General features: G+C 47.1%; 1 protein-coding gene across 1 annotated transcript; it reads left to right on the top strand.

Moving 5' to 3' along the window:
- Positions 1-6,746: 6,746 nt before the first annotated feature.
- Positions 6,747-14,002, top strand: LOC126484966 (uncharacterized). Its single transcript, XM_050108568.1, has 2 exons — positions 6,747-7,358; positions 13,685-14,002. The coding sequence occupies exons 1-2, from the start codon at positions 6,747-6,749 to the stop codon at positions 14,000-14,002; spliced, it is 930 nt and encodes a 309-aa protein (XP_049964525.1).
- The last annotated feature ends 2,324 nt before the right edge of the window (positions 14,003-16,326 follow it).

Genomic DNA, 16,326 nt, shown 5'->3' with positions numbered 1-16,326 from the left:
GATCCACAACACTATTCCCACGCACCTCTGACGTAGGAACGCTAATCACTTCGTGTAATCCGACTTAACTCGGTTTCAGCTTCCACTTTGAAACTGAATTACGACACTGCCACGCGAACCAGCAAACACAAATTATGCTACTGTCTCCCCTAAAGTCTCCTTGACAACTGACGTGAATTTCAACTTGATCACGCATCTGTAACGGTCGCACATGCGCCGTGTGCAGGACTTTTGAAATGACGCTCAATTCCATATTTGTTTTTGTTTCCGATAAATCAGAAGCTGGCATCGCTGCATGGTCTTCTGTGGAATGTCTATTTGTTATTCCTTACGAATTTGTGCGATAACTGCTCGATTTAAATGCATTTTAAATATGTTGCCCGTATTCAGCGAACACGTTATTTCTGTTCGTGTACGTTTTTCGTACTTTCTGATATTTAATGGCGGCCTCCGAAATTTTCATTGGAGACGTAGGATGATTCCAGTACAATTATTTCCGCAAAAATGTGTTGTTTGTAGCACCTGTTAACAACGTACGTGAACACATACGCGTAACTACTGTAGAATTTTTACCATTTGCATGGAAGAATGCTCGAGTCGCTAAGATCACAAAGAATGCTCATCTACATTTACAGCCGGCCGCGGCGGTCTCGCGGTTCTAGGCGCGCAGTCTGGAACCGTGCGACTGCTACGGTCGCAGGTTCGAATCCTGCCTCGGGCATGGATGTGTGTGATGTCCTTAGGTTAGTTTGGTTTAAGTAGTTCTAAGTTCTATGGGACTGATAACCACAGCAGTTGAGTCCCATAGTGCTCAGAGCCATTTGAACCATCTACATTTACATCCATACTCTGCAAATCACTGTGAAATGCATGCAACTCACAAATAACCCCGAGAGTCCGAGGTCGCAAGTTCAGTCTTTAGGAAGACACATTTTAAGTGTTGTGTTAACAATTAACACAGCAAAATATTAGCTGTTAATGCGCATCAGGAGGGCGACAGAAAATGAGGTCAGGGAGGTGCAGAAATCAATCTTCTGTGAGATGTATGTATTACACTTCACAAATTGTAAAGTAACATCGTCTATATTCAATAAATGTTCAAAAGAAAACATTACCTTGCACCATAAACACTGAACGAAAACTGGGGCGCCACAGTCATCACAAAAGTTTGCACCATCAAGACAGAAGGCGGACTCCTTGGGAGTTAAAAACCGTGCAGGACGTTCAGACAGGCATCCACCCTAAGCCGTGGTAGGCTCACGTTAATGCCGTTTTTCCTTTTGGGCATTTTGTCACCATCGAGTGATGTCTTATTCCTCCCTCAGTTACTATCTGAACGAGTTGCTCACTTGCCTCCGTCAATAGCAGCAGCAGCGTTTATCGATCTGGTACTGCTGTAACTTCTTTGGTGTGGCAGCTGTATTTCCGTGTCATGGTGAGTGTGGCGGTTGGTCGGTTGCGGCGGTGCAGCTAGGAAGTCTCTGTGATCAGGCCGGGGCCGCTGGCGGTGTGCACGCGTGGTCGGAGTTGTGCACCACTAACTGCGACAACTGCTAAGTTCGTCGCCCACTGCACCTGCATACTGGAGTTGAGTAATCAGTGAACGTGTCATCAAAGCTCGACCGTTGTGACATCTCTTTGTTCATTGCTGGTTGTTGCATCCTGGGCTGTCCCCACAAGCAGCAACATGATGGTGTGTTGGAATCGGCAAAATTTTGCAGCCATCTCCCTGTATGGTTCAAAATGTTCAAATGTGTGTGAAATCTTATGGGACTTAACTGCTAAGGTCACCAGTCCCTAAGCTTACACACTACTTAACCTAAATTAACCTATGGACAAACACACACACCCATGCCCGAGGGAGGACTCGAACCTCCGCCGGGACCAGCCGCACAGTCCATGACTGCAGCGCCTTTGACCGCTCGGGTAATCCCGCGCGGCCCCCTGTATGGTGTTTAAACTCCAAAATGATTATAATTTATTAGTGAAGTGCACCAGCAGTATCTTTCGCCTTGTGGCCGTTGAAATTCCGGTTATCTGCCCTGGATGTCAGGATAGTTTGGTGGCTGTGTGTTTTCCTAGCCGTGTTGATGCTGTCCGGCACAGCGGGAAGTTTGACAGCTTGGTGTTGTTCTCCTTTTCTCTTTGAGTGCTCCTTGTGCCTTGACTGTGTTTTATATGCCAATTATTAAGACATAATACTGCTGTGATATTCGTCTTCGATTGTACTTTGGTTGTCTTGCTGTTGGTCAGGTGGAACAGAATTGATTAGGCGGTTGGTTGATTCGTCAGCCGTCCGTAGGTCGTGCTGCAGCCCGACTGTTTAGTGTTACGCTTGGCTGCCTGTCTCACCTAAACTGTGGCTACAGTTTCCTCCCCAGGCCGACCATTGCAACACTTCTGAGCACCACTGTTTGTTGTTTGTGATTATCATTTTTATGGTCGCAGGTACTGTGCCAGGCCTTCTGCCGTGTATTAATATCGTCTGTTTTATGTTTAGTATATGGCCTTCAGCCGAACTTCGTAACAACTTAAAATTAGGCCTTCAGCGGCGTTTGTTTCAGAATCTGTGGCTTTAATATGCAAATCCTCGTCTATAAGGTTTCTCTTTAATTATTTTGAATTCTTGAAATGGCCTTCAGACGTGTTCTGTAAATGTTTATCACAAGGTTGTCTTTAACTATTCTTGACTAATTGCTTGGGCCTCTAGCGCGACAAGATACTTCAAGTTTTCTTAAGATGTTTTTCTGTTGTACTGTGTAGAGGCTTATCTTTAAAGTTTCTCTTTATTTATGTAAAGAATTTTTTTAATTGGGCTTTCAGTCGAAGAATTAACTTAAATTTTCCTTAATATGGCCTTTAGCCTGAAGATATTGTAAATTTACTTAAGTAAGGCCTTCAGCCGTTACTCTAAATTCTGTTTTTTTTTTTTAAAAAAAAAAAACAATCATTTAAACTTATTCTAGAGAAATTACTTGGGACCTCGGCCGTGAATTGATCTTTGTTGTTTTAAAGATGAACTGTGCATTGGTTTAAGTACTAAAGTTGTGTGTGTACCTGTATAACTAACAGTAATTGACCTTGGCCCCTTTCCACAACCTCATCCACTCTGTCCTGCGAAACCAGATATCACACTCTTAAAGAATGCAAATAGAGTCACATTAGTGTAAAGGGGTGATGAGAACTTATGGAATGTCATTGTATGCAACCGATTGCGAAACAGTCTGGCTCTGAGCACTACGTGACTTAACATCTGAGGTCATGAGTTGCCTAGAACTTATAACTACTTAAACCTAACTAACCTAAGGACATCACATACATCGATGCCCGAGGCAGGATTCGAACCTGCGACCGTAGCGGTCGCGCGGTTCCAGACTGAAGCGCCTAAAACCGTTTGGCCATACCGGCCGGCGAAACAGTCTGTTCTGGAGCTTATCGTGAAACTGGGTATTCTTTACGGCGTTGCTGCTCATAGTGCTATAATGTGTTTTATAGGCACGGAAAAGACAGACATTTAGAAGCTGAATTTGTCCAGTGGTTCCACGTGGTATGATATATAATGTCACACACTTTTCAAGAGGGGTAGTTTGCTGTAAAGAAGCATGATTGTTATACGCAAACCAGAAATCAAGCAAAAGCAAGTTATTTTGACCAGCTTTGGCCAAAAGCAGTGTTCATACGGTAGCTGTACGCTCACTTTCTCACTCTTGCTTGCTGCGACGCATATATTCCCTATTGCCCTTGCAAGATCATGCACACGAGAGAGGATCGTAGGGGGGCAGAGTACCTCCAACTTCTCGCAGCACAATAACTTTCCAACCAATTTACCATACAGAATAACAGTCGGCATAATTGTATACGAGTCCGTTAAGAATTGATGTTAGTTGATTTTCATAAAGCTCGCTTGGTACCTCCGATTTTCAGGGTTCTTTTCATTTGCATTTTCTCTTCAAAAACTAATTGGTCGCAGCCGCAAGCAAATTCCTTATTGAACGATCTCATCCACAAATTTTTGGGCCGGTTCAGCAGTTTACCGTGCATCGTCCAGTTCACCCTTCCTTTGAAATTTCTTTATTTTTTCCAAATCTGTAGGAACGGTTGAAGTTGTGCGACCATCCACTGCTTACCTTGAAATCACTGTAATCTATGTCGCGCGCAATTTGTTGTGCGTAATATGGTAAGTTATTATCATACACATTATGTAAATTGTATCGAGCATCCTCGAAACACGCAAACTCCAGTTTTTTAACAAGTGCGTCTTATTCTCCCTTGAATATCGGTAGTTTTTCTTAGCCATCTTATTCGAAATTTGTTCATAATTGTTTTTTTACTATGCTGCTGATGATCTTCAAATTACGTAATTATGTTTAGTTCCTGGTGCTTGGACAACGATAGTCCTTTTCTACGTATACCGCTGGAGGCGGGATTTGTGGGTCCGTGTCTCAGAAGAACACTGAACTACGTGGCTCGACAACAGTTTCAGTGACCGAGCGGGGTGGCGCAGTGGTTAGACACTGGACCCGCATTCGGGAGGACGACGGTTCAATCCCGCGTCCGGCCATCCTGATTTAGGTTTTCCGTGATTTCCCTAAATCACTCCAGGCAAATGCCGGGATGGTTCCTCTGAAAGGGCACGGCCGACTTCCTTCCCCATCCTTCCCTAATCTGATGAGACCGATGACCACGCTGTCTGGTCTCCTTCCCCAAACCAACCAACCAACAGTTTCAGTGCCACTTTCACTTGTTTAACACGTAACGTCATCATTGTATTTCTCACTTACATTGTCCGTACAGTCAAGAAAATATGACAGCACACATTTCACTGACTCATCTTGCAGAGATGCTAATATATCATCTGACACTTTGTTCCCGGTTCTGCAACATTCTTTGAGTTTCTTTCGAACGAAGTTTCAATCTCTGCAACTGTTGCTGTAGTAAAAATGCAACGTTTGCTTTGTTGGCCGTTGTTATTGCTCAGCTTTTTATCAACACCACTAGCATTGTAGCACTGTTGTGAGTTACTCGTCGACTAAGCAGTTCAACTACGCTCCGTAATCTCATGTTGTGCTCATCATTGGGTACCTCCAGTCCCGACCCTTGTTGCCATTAGCAGCCAATATTGTGATTACATGGTAGACCTCGCACTCAAGAGTTCCTTGTCAGTGACAAGGAGCAACGCCATTCAAAGCAGAATTACGGATTTAGTCCCTGACAAGATGTAATAACGTTGAAGTATCAGTTCTATCAAAAACCTGCAAACGTGAAGATCTCCATTAAATGCAAAAATGTACAAAAATTTGATACAAAAAATTAGAATAAAAGCAATGTACTTAAAATAAGCAGTTGACACACGGATTAGTAACCAGTAACAAATATACGTAATTCCATAGAACAACACATGAAAATCAGCTTCTGTTTTATATGACACAGAAACAAATTTAGAATCATTTGCTCCGCCTAATATTACTGATGCAAACAGAAATCAACCAGAATACTAGCAATATATTTACAATTCAATTCAGACTGCAATACATACAATGCGATGAAACCAGCTTCTGTTCACGGCGAAGAAAAAACAAACATGGAAGACTTTAAATCAACCAATAATAAAACAAGATGATGAATGGTTGATAAACTTGCAGACCTGTAAGTGGCCTGGCAACGAAGCAAAATCGAGTTACTGGAAGCTCCTGTATGAGTTCAGTCCGTGCTTTACTTGGCAGAGTTATGTCATGTACACGTCACGAAGTCGCGGAACTTCCATATGCTACCAGAGAGTGTGTCGATGTCTATGACTGAAGAAGAACATTGGTGGCTATGTTCCTTTCGTTAGATGGTCGATCACTAATTTGATTTCTCTGTTGTCTTTCAGCATCGAGAGCACGTTTACACGCACAACTAACGGTGCAGCCACTGTCTCGGTTAAAGTTATTACACACTATGATCTCAACGGCTTCTTTGCCGGTATATGGAAGTTCCGTGACTTCGTGACGTCTCCACAACACTTCCTGCAAACTTGAAGTCATTTTCACATCACACGCAATATCTACGAGGCATGATCGGCTATCGACTTTCGTTAGCGTTCGATACGGGCCTCTCACAAGACTTTGTGCACGTACCGGAGATTTACAAAAACACATCATCCTTGGAATGATTTATTATAATTGTAGCGACGCTGCCGCGCGCTAATTCAAGCTCGCCGGTGTGTGTGTGTTTGTGTGCTGTGCGCGTGTGTCCAGTGCAGTGCTGTGCGGTCGTAATTACTGTACACGACGTCAGTGTAGTTCCGCGCTCAGCCTCTAGAGGCGCTGTGTTTTCTAGCTTTTATATACGTTCTGTTTATTGTTATTATTCCTTGTTTTTTGAGTTAGTGAGTAGTTCCGTGCCTCCTGACTTGTGTGGACGAGTACTGTTTCCTCTCCTAACTACGGAAGTTTCCGAGGATTAAGGATCCTCTGTATAGGCCGGAAGCAAATTTTATAGCTCCGATCTGTCCATGCATGCCGGGCGTCGTCAGATACGCGCTCGCAATAAAATTATTGTTGCTCAACTGAAGGTCTTCATTCTTCTGATTCACGTTAAGCAAAGGTCGGACAGCCACCAGTTTAGCTGAACCCGACAAGTGGTGACCCCGACGTGATTCAAGCAGAGCCCGACGTGATTCAAGCAGAGGCCGACGTGATTCAAGCAGAGACCGACGTGATTAAGAAGAAGCAGCCGTGAGCTACGTAAGTAACGAGCACATAATGACCGAACAGCAGGCCGTCTCCAGGATTGCAGTCCGTTTACCGCCGTTCTGGCCCGACAACCCGGTACTCTGGTTCGCGCAGGCAGAGGCAAGTTTTAGCTGCGCTGGAATAACGGTCGAAGCAACTAAATTTGCGCTGATTGTGAGCCAACTCGACCAACGTTATGCAGCGGAGGTGCAGGACATAATCACAGCACCGCCCGAGGCTGGAGCTTATGCCAGGCTAAAATCAGAGTTGATTCGACGGGTGGCCGCGTCGCAAGAGGACCGGATGCGTCGGGTTCTGACACAGGAAGAAATTGGCGACAGGAAGCTTTCTCAATACCTGCGACATCTACGCAGCAAAGTTGACACCGTTACTGTGCCAGACAGTCTGCTCAGAACGCTGTGGAGCAGTAGGTTGCCGCCGCAAATAAAAGCCATAATCGCCTCACAAACGGACATGCCGCTGGATGACGTGGCGCAGCTAGCAGACCGGATTCTGGACGCGATCGCACCGGCTCCGGTCAGCGCAGTCGCGGCGTTGGACAACAGTGCAAACAGTACCGCGTCTGTAGCACGAGCCGACCATGATTCTCTCGCTGCCAAGGTTGAGCTTTTGTGCGCCCAGGTCAGTGCGCTGCTGGCACGTGACGACGACAATAACAGAAGAAGCCGATACAGACGGCGGCGTTCGAGAAGCAGATCTTCCGGCGGTACTACCACTCCGCAAGGCGAGGTACCATTGTGCTGGTACCACCGACGATTCGGCTACCAGGCAAGGAAGTGCGCATCGCCATGCTCGCACCCAAACGCCACCGGCGGTCGACAATAGGCGCAACCGACTGCCAGTTATCCTCCAAGCGCCTGTTCGTTACCGGTAGGAGTTCCGGCGTTAAGTTTTTAATAGACACTGGGTCGGACCTGAGTATCATACCACGAACAGCCATACATCGTTGCCGGCCGCCAACTGCCTTCCGTCTGACAGCTGCCAACAATTCTTCCATCGCAACATATGGCACACAGAGGATGGAGCTTAATCTCGGCCTACGTCGCGCGTACGAGTGGAATTTTACAGTGGCTGACGTCACGGAGGCGATCGTCGGGGCTGACCTCCTGGCGCACTGCCACCTGCTGCCGGACGTCGCGAACGTCACTGGCTTAGCAGTCACGGGTTTCCGTCGCAACACCGCAACGCACAGTGCCAAGTTGGTCCATGCTACGGAGGGTGAGTACACTGAATTACTGCTTAACTATCCGAACTTGACCAGGCCGCCCGGCGCTCCCAGGTTCATACCACATGACACGGTGCATCACATTCAAACGACTGATGGTCCCCCAGTAGCATGCCGACCTAGGCGTCTCGCTCCGGACCGATTGAAGATAGCGAAGGCAGAATTTGACGCCATGATTCGCGAGGGCATAATGCGGCCATCTAAGAGCCCGTGGTCCTCCGCATTACATCTTATTCCGAAGAAGGATGGACTTTGGCGCCCATGCGGTGACTACCGTGCGCTTAACGCGCGAACAGTGCCGGACAGATATCCCGTTCCGTTACTGAGGGATTATAATCACGCTTTACATGGTGCCACGGTGTTCACAGTTCTGGACTGCGCTAAAGCGTATACACAGATTCCGGTGGCCAATGTCGACATTCCAAAGACTGCAATAATAACGCCTTTCGGTTTATTTGAAAGCAAATTTATGACTTTCGGTTTACGCAATGCCGCTCAGACCTGGCAAAGGTTTATAGACTCGGTTCTCCAGGGGCTGCCGTTCTGTTTCGCCTACCTGGACGATGTGTTAGTGTTCTCTGCTGACCGCGATCAACACCGACAACATCTGCGAGAGATTTTCGAGCGATTGGAGCGTTACGGTGTCGTTTTGAACGTGGACAAGTGTGTTTTTGGGCAGTCAGAGGTGACATTCCTTGGCCATAAGATTTCTGCTGAAGGCTCTCTTCCTCTGTCCGAGAAGGTGGACGCTATCTTGCAGCTACCCCGACCAACTACGATCAAAGAATTACGTCGTTTTTTGGGGATGCTCAATTTTTATCGACGACACCTTCCTCACGCTGCGGAGCTGCAGGAATCTTTGACGGCGGCATTATCAGGCCCTAAAGTAAATAGCAAGTCTCTGATACAGTGGACAGAGGACATGTGTTCTGCGTTCGAGGCAACAAAGAGGAGCATGGCCGACGCGGCGCTTCTCGCACACCCACTGCTCGACGCGCCATTAGCAATTGTCATAGATGCGAGCCAGACGGCGATCGGAGCCGCGTTACAACAATGGTCCGACAACGCATGGCAGCCACTGGCGTATTATTCCCACAAGCTTTCGCCTGCACAGAGGAAATGGAGCACATATGACCGTGAGCTCCTGGCAGTATACCGGGCAGTGAAATATTTTCGCCCCCAAGTGGAAGCGCGAACTTTCACGATATATACAGACCACAAGCCACTCACGTTCGCCTTCCGTCGGAATAGTGTCAACTGCTCTCCCCGTCAATTTCATCACCTTGAGCTCGTGGCCCAGTTTACTACCGACATTAGACATATTTCTGGGATCGACAACATTGTTGCGGATTGCCTTTCACGGATCAGCAGTGTTTCCAGTACCATAGACTTTCCTGCACTGGCACAGGCACAGAGAGACGACGAAGAACTCCTTGCCTATGTTAAAGACACGGCTTCCGCATTGCAACTGAAACTCGTTGATGTTCCGGGGGAAGATACACAGCTATACTGCGACGTTTCTCGCGGCCGACCTCGTCCCTTTCTGACGCCGGCTTTTAGAAGACAAGCCTTTGATATAGTACATGGATTGTGCCATCCCGGGGTACGCCCGACATTCCGCCTAGTATCGCAACGTTTCGTGTGGCCAGGCATGCAAAAAGACTGCCGCGAGTGGGTCCAATCTTGTCTTCAGTGCCAACGCTGCAAGATTAACCGCCATGTACACGCACCGATCGGCGATTTTCCGGATACCACCGCCCGCTTTGCCCACGTTCATTTAGATGTAGTCGGACCACTTCCACCTTCGAACGGGCAAAGATATCTGTTTACAATGATCGACCGTTTTACACGTTGGGCGGAGGCAGTGCCGGTGGATAATATCACAGCAGACACATTAGCTTCCGCTTTTGTAATGACTTGGTTGGCAAGATTTGGATGCCCGCTACATATTACCACTGACCGCGGACGGCAATTTGAATCAGACCTGTTCTCACAGCTGGCCAAGTTCTGTGGTTACACCCACCATAAGACCACAAGTTATCACCCAGCAAGCAACGGAATGATCGAACGCTGGCACCGTTGTTTGAAGGCCGCTCTGATGTGCCACGAAGAAACCTGGACAACCGCACTACCAGTGGTCTTGTTAGGCTTACGGACGACTTTCAAACCAGACCTGGGGTCGTCAGCGGCAGAACTGGTTTATGGAGAAACACTGCGCCTTCATGGTGACTTTGTAGACGCTGATGCCACAGAGACAGTTACTACTGGCCAGCCGCATTTCTTGCGACGATTGAGGGACCATGTATCAAAGATTCGCCCTCCGAAAGCCACACGTCATGGCAAGCCGCCCACTTTCGTGCACCAGGACCTGGAACAATGTCGTCACGTCATGCTCCGCACTGAGGGCGTTAAACCGCCTCTACAAGCTCCTTATTCTGGTCCATATGAAGTGCTACGGCGCAGTGCCCACACCATGGGTATCCTAGTGCACGGCAAAACCACGACTGTTGCGTTGAATCGGGTTAAACCTGCGTATGTTTTTCCTGACACCCCACTAGCGGCACCTCGTCGTAGGCATCCATCTACCGCTGTTCCAGTCACTGACGCCACATCTCCGGCGCCGGCTCTTCAACATCCGCCGCCCAACGCAGCACGACATCCGCCTCCTGACGTTGATCCTCCTACTCAGACGAGGATGACCCGTTCTGGACGTCGGGTGCACTTTCCGGCGCGGTATCTCGACGCCGACGCTCCGCTTCCGCCCGGGGGGCTGATGTAGTGACGCTGCCGCGCGCTAGTTCAAGCTCGCCGGTGTGTGTGTGTGTGTGTGTGTGGTGTGTGCGCGTGTGTCAGTGCAGTGCTGTGCGGTCGTAATTACTGTACACGACGTCAGTGTAGTTCCGCGCTCAGCCTCTAGAGGCGCTGTGTTTTCTAGCTTTTATATACGTTCTGTTTATTATTATTATTCCTTGTTTTTTGATTTAGTGAGTAGTTCCGTGCCTCCTGACTTGTGTGGACGAGTACTGTTTCCTCTCCTAACTACGGAAGTTTCTGAGGATTAAGGATCCTCTGTATAGGCCGGAAGCAAATTTTATAGCTCCGATCTGTCCATGCATGCCGGGCGTCGTCAGATACGCGCTCGCAATAAAGTTATTGTTGCTCAACTGAAGGTCTTCATTCTTCTGAATCACGTTAAGCAAAGGTCGGACAGCCACCAGTTTAGCTGAACCCGACATAATCATTGCTATAATAAGATGTCACATAATGGGTTATCACCGGTTAATGCCTTGATAAAGAGTGCTCTAGTAAGTTATTAGCGTCAATAATTTAAAAATTAAGCATGAAACAAGTTTGTTTTATAACTTGCAGCATTTAAGGTAACGGAGCACTGAAAATTAATCACAAACATGTCACCATTATCAAAGTGTCACCTAATAATTCATTAACGATATAAGGTTTCAAGAGAGACTATAATAACGGAGAAAGGAAACAAATATCATCTGAGTAACAAATGTGTAAAGGACAACGCCGTGGCTTCTGAAGGTGAAAATTAGCGTTGTTAACACATTCTGGGGCTGTCTTATGAAAGTAATACATGTATGTTCTGCAATATTCGATATCATTTGCATTCTGTCTGATCTGAGAACAAAGAATGAAATAAATACATAGCAGTTTTCAAGTGTGTCGTTAGGCAGGAGCATAAGAGGACAGTTTTAATTGGGGCGACTGAAATAACACCTATAGAATTCATATTCTGCCTTTTCACAAATATTTGGCTCTATGCTTCCGAATGTGTGGCGATTTCCGAATGTGTGGTTGGCAGGAACCTAAGAGGACAGTTTAAATTACTGCTAGTGAAACGAGGAGCATTAACATTCATGTTCCTTCCTATCACAAATATTTCGCTGTTTATTTACTAGTACGCGTATGTGACGATTCCCGAACATGTGTTTAGGCGGGAACCTAAGAGTAGAATTTTAAATGCTGTGAACAAAACGAGGTGCAATAAAATTCGTTTTCTTTCTTCTCACAACTATTTGGCCTTTTGTTTCCGAATATGTGGCGATTTCTGTGGTGTCACCGGCAGACACCACACTTGCTAGGTGGTAGCCTTTAAATCGGCCGCGGTCCGTTAGTATACGTTGGACCCCCGTGTCGCTACTATCAGTGATTGCAGACCGAGCGCCGCCACACGGCAGGTGTAGTCTAGAGAGACTCCCTAGCACTCGCCCCAGTTGTACAGCCGACTTTGCTAGCGATGGTTCACTGACTGCACACGCTCTCATTTGCAGAGACGACAGTTTAGCATAGCCTTCAGCTACGTCATTTGCTACGACCCAGCAAGGCGCCATATTCAGTTACTATAATCTGAACAGATAATATTGTGAATCATGCACCGTCAAGAGTGACGTTCATCATTAATGGATTAAAGTTAAGTATCAAACTAATTACGTCTGCTTTCTGAATTCTCATTCCTTGTCATGTTCCAGACCTCACGTCAGTATAGTTCTTCCCTCCTCACGCCAGCCTGCGTGAGCTAAAACGCGTGCATTTCGGCCTCCTCTCGTAACACGGTGTTGGCTCTTCTGCCACCACAATAATTTCCGTGTGTGTGGAACCTAAGAGGACGGCTTAAACTGCTGCGAGTGAAACGAGGAGTAACAATATTCATATCCTTCGTTCTAACAAAGTTGATAGGCGATCGTGCGGTCGTCGATATTGTGCATGACGTCATTTTTGCAGGAAGTGTTGTGAAATGAATGTCACTCCTCGTCCAAGTGAAGTATCCAACAGCCTACAGAAATCTAATCTCCGGGCCGCAAGGTTAGGCGCGCGTTCTCAGGCGCCTTATTACAGTATGCGCGGCTCCCGCCGTTGGAGGTTCGAGTCCTCCCTCGGGCATGGGTGTGTGTGTGTGTTGTCCTTAGCGTAAGTTAGTTTAAGTTAGATTAAGTAGTGTGTAAGCTTAGGGACCGATGACCTCAGCAGTTTGGTCCCATATGAGATTACAAAAAATTTCGGAAATTTTCTAATCTCCGGACGATTAAGGAAGTCGTCAAGACCTCTAGACTGACAAATCCGAGGCGGCAAGAACTTCGTAAAGCATTTATTCAAGAATGTTGTCTCGAAAAACTACTTGGTCATACTTACAAGTCCTCGGAAGAAGAAACGCCTTCTCACGAGGCCCGTGGTCGAGTAGCAGGTCTTCCACAATTTCTGCAGTTCGTTGTGCTTCGCTGCAAGTAGAGTGGCAAGCAGTAACCATGCACACAATCTTCAATAGCGATAGAAGAACATGGCACACACGAACTACAGTGTTTAGCGTAGAAATGCTTGCGACATCCAGTACTCGCAGAAGAGAGTTAAATATAACGATAGCCGTTAAGGCCGAAATCTGAAATACTGCTGCTGTAACTGGGACGTGGTACATGTCATTCAGTGTGGCAGCCAACTTTGTCAGTCTCATGTGACTGTTTCTGAACAACAGCAGCTCACTGGAAAGTAACTTCGAGTGAAGTTGTCCAGCAAAATTCGACTTCGTATTGTATGAGCACCACAGCTGATTTGGTATTTCTTTCCATCCATATATAGAGTGCCCGTCTGTGTAAAATCTGTTTACAATAGCATTGTTGAGTGTCGCAAATTGGTATTTGAGGACGAATGCGAGCGAAAAAAATTGGAGCACGATTAAACTTGTTAGTAAATCTATGCTTACGAGTAGTGCCGAGTTGTGCGCTTGGGTATTAAGAAAGTAAATGAGAAGAACTGTAGTGTAAAACAGCACAGCCGCTGGGGCAAAGATGAGGACAAACGTGACCTTGCGTCTTTCTGTAGCGACTACGTCGACGCCTTCCATCTCCGTGACGGTATCGGCATATCTCTCGCTAGAGATAGCTCTTACGGCCAGCACGGAGGAGCACGTGGTGACAGCCATCACTGCGTGGGTGAGCACGTCTGGCACGTGAATGCTGTACCGGCCGCTGGCGGCCATGTCCCGGACGCTCACCAGAACCGCCCAGCAGATGAGGAGCAGCAGTAGTGCTAGCACGGCGAGGCTGTGCAGCCGCCAGCAGGCGCGGGGGTGGAGGGTGTCCGGCGCCGCCCCCAGCAGCGCAGACGCCGCCAGGAGCGGCCGCAGCCGCCCCCAGAGCCACGCGCCGCCCCCCGACACACGCGGGGTCTGCCCTCCGTCGTACTCCATTGCCGTGCACGTCTGTCTCACTTGAGGGGACGTCCTCGTCTGAGACGTAACTTGCCATCCATTCGCACACATGCTCGAGTGCGATTCTGACAAGAAAATTGAGCTACAAGAAAATCATACGGAATTACTAGCAATGGCACTGATTACTTGCTACAAACACGGCGGAACCTCATTATCTCGACTGAGTCCTTCGAAGCACGCCTATTACGTATGTCTCAGCGAAGGGGCTATTCACTGTCCATTACTGAAAATTTTCGCGTTTAGTGTCAACCTCGCATTACATTACTGACACTGGTAATGTAACCAGAGACACCGTGCTTCACCTTTAGACGTCGCTACTACTGATAAAACCGCCAAACAGAGCTGTTTGCCTCCAATAAACAATGGAATAAACTACGAGGCATTTCAGAAAGTAAGTGTAGTAGATATAGGTTGACTCTTACAGAAAAGACAACAGCAATCAGCCACTTTCTACAATGCTATTTGTTTATTTAAACAGCGCTGTTACCGGTTTCGAACCGAAAGGTACATTAGTCGGCTAGTTCACGTTGAGATTCATTTTGCATTAGCTTTCAGGTTTTGTTTTCCAAAATTATATGCACACAAAGGTGACCACATTGACCATCTTTGTTAACATACTTCCATATAGTGAAACTTCTTCTTGTGCGAGTGGTGCTTCAGATTATGTCTATACATATATTCAAAAACAAGTGCGTCATACAGTCTTCGCTACTGCATGATCCCAAGCAGTCAGCACTGCAACGTAATAGCGCGGTTTTTTCAACGACGCCACCACCCCAAGCTAATTTCATCATTTGGGAAAACAAAAAGTGAAAGCTAATGTAAAATGTACACTATGTGATCAAAAGTATCCGGACGCCCCCAAAAACATACGTTTTTTATATTAGGTGCATTGTGCTACCACCTACTACCAGCTACTCCATATCAGCGACCTCAGTAGTCATTAGACATCGTGAGAGAGCAGAATGAGGCGCTCTGCGGAACTCACGGACTTCGAACGTGGTCAGGTGATTGGATGTCACTTGTGTCATACGTCTGTATGCGAGATTTCCACACTCCTAAACATCCCTACGTCCACTGTTTCCGATATGATAGTGAAGTGGAAACGTGAAGAGACACGTACAGCACAGAAGCGTACAGGCCGGACTCGTCTGTTGACTAACAGAGACCGCCGACAGCTGAATGTGTAACAGGCAGACATCCGTCCAGAGCATCACACAGGAATTCCAAACTGCATCAGATTCACTGCAAGTACTATGACAGTTAGCAGAGAGGTGAGAAAACTTGGATTTCATGGTCGAGCGGCTGCTCGTAAGCCACACATCACGCTGGTAAATGCCAAACGACGCCTCGCTTGGTGTAAGGAGCGTAAACATTGGACGATTGAACAGTGGAAAAACGTTGCGTGGAGTGGCGAATCACTGTACACGAAGTGGCATCCGATGGCAGGGTGTGGGTATGGCGAATACCCGGTCATCTGCCAGCGTGTGTTGTGCCAACAGTAAAATTCGGAGGCGGTGGTGTTACGGTGTGGTCGTGTTTTTATATGGAAGGGACTTGCACCCCTTGTTGTTTTGCGTGGCACTATCGCAGCACAGGTCTACATTGATGTTTTAAGCACCTTCCTGCTTCCCACTGTTGAAAAGCGATTCGGGGATGGCGATTGCATCTTTAAACACGATCGAGAACCTGTTCATAATGCACAGCCTGTAGCGGAGTGGCTATACGACAATAACATCCACGTAATGGACTAGCCTGCACAGAGTCCTGACCTGAATCCTGTAGAACACCTTCGGGATGTTTTGGAACGCCGACTTCGTGCCAGGCCTCACCGACCGACATCGATACCTCTCCTCAGTGCAGCACTCTGTGAAGAATGAGCTGCCATTCCACAATAAACGTCTTGACAACTTCAAGCTGAAAGACTCAGTTATCCTGGTGAGTTTTGACTTTGTTTCATTATTGACAAGGGTGCCCCTTCGAGAGTCAGTTGAGCTTATTGCACAGAAAATTGACGAGAAGACGACCGACCTTTTCAAGCACGTTCTTACCTCCACGTAATTTCTCTTTAATGGAGAAAACTATGAACAAACAGAAGGAGTCGCAATGGGGAGCTCACTCTTGCCTGTGGTCACGAATTT

This window comes from Schistocerca serialis, chromosome 6, assembly GCF_023864345.2.
Source record: "Schistocerca serialis cubense isolate TAMUIC-IGC-003099 chromosome 6, iqSchSeri2.2, whole genome shotgun sequence".
Lineage (NCBI taxonomy): Eukaryota > Metazoa > Arthropoda > Insecta > Orthoptera > Acrididae > Schistocerca > Schistocerca serialis.
The sequence above is the reverse complement of the archived record's forward strand: the minus strand, read 5'-3'. Positions and strand labels throughout refer to the sequence as shown.

Excerpts from the sequence above, each read along its gene's own strand:
- LOC126484966 (XM_050108568.1), top strand. The coding sequence starts at position 6,747 with ATGACCGAACAGCAGGCCGTCTCCAGGATTGCAGTCCGTTTACCGCCG. Across the intron at positions 7,359-13,684 it reads TTGAGCTTTTGTGCGCCCAG|TGCCGAGTTGTGCGCTTGGG; the intron begins GTCAGTGCGCTG and ends GCTTACGAGTAG.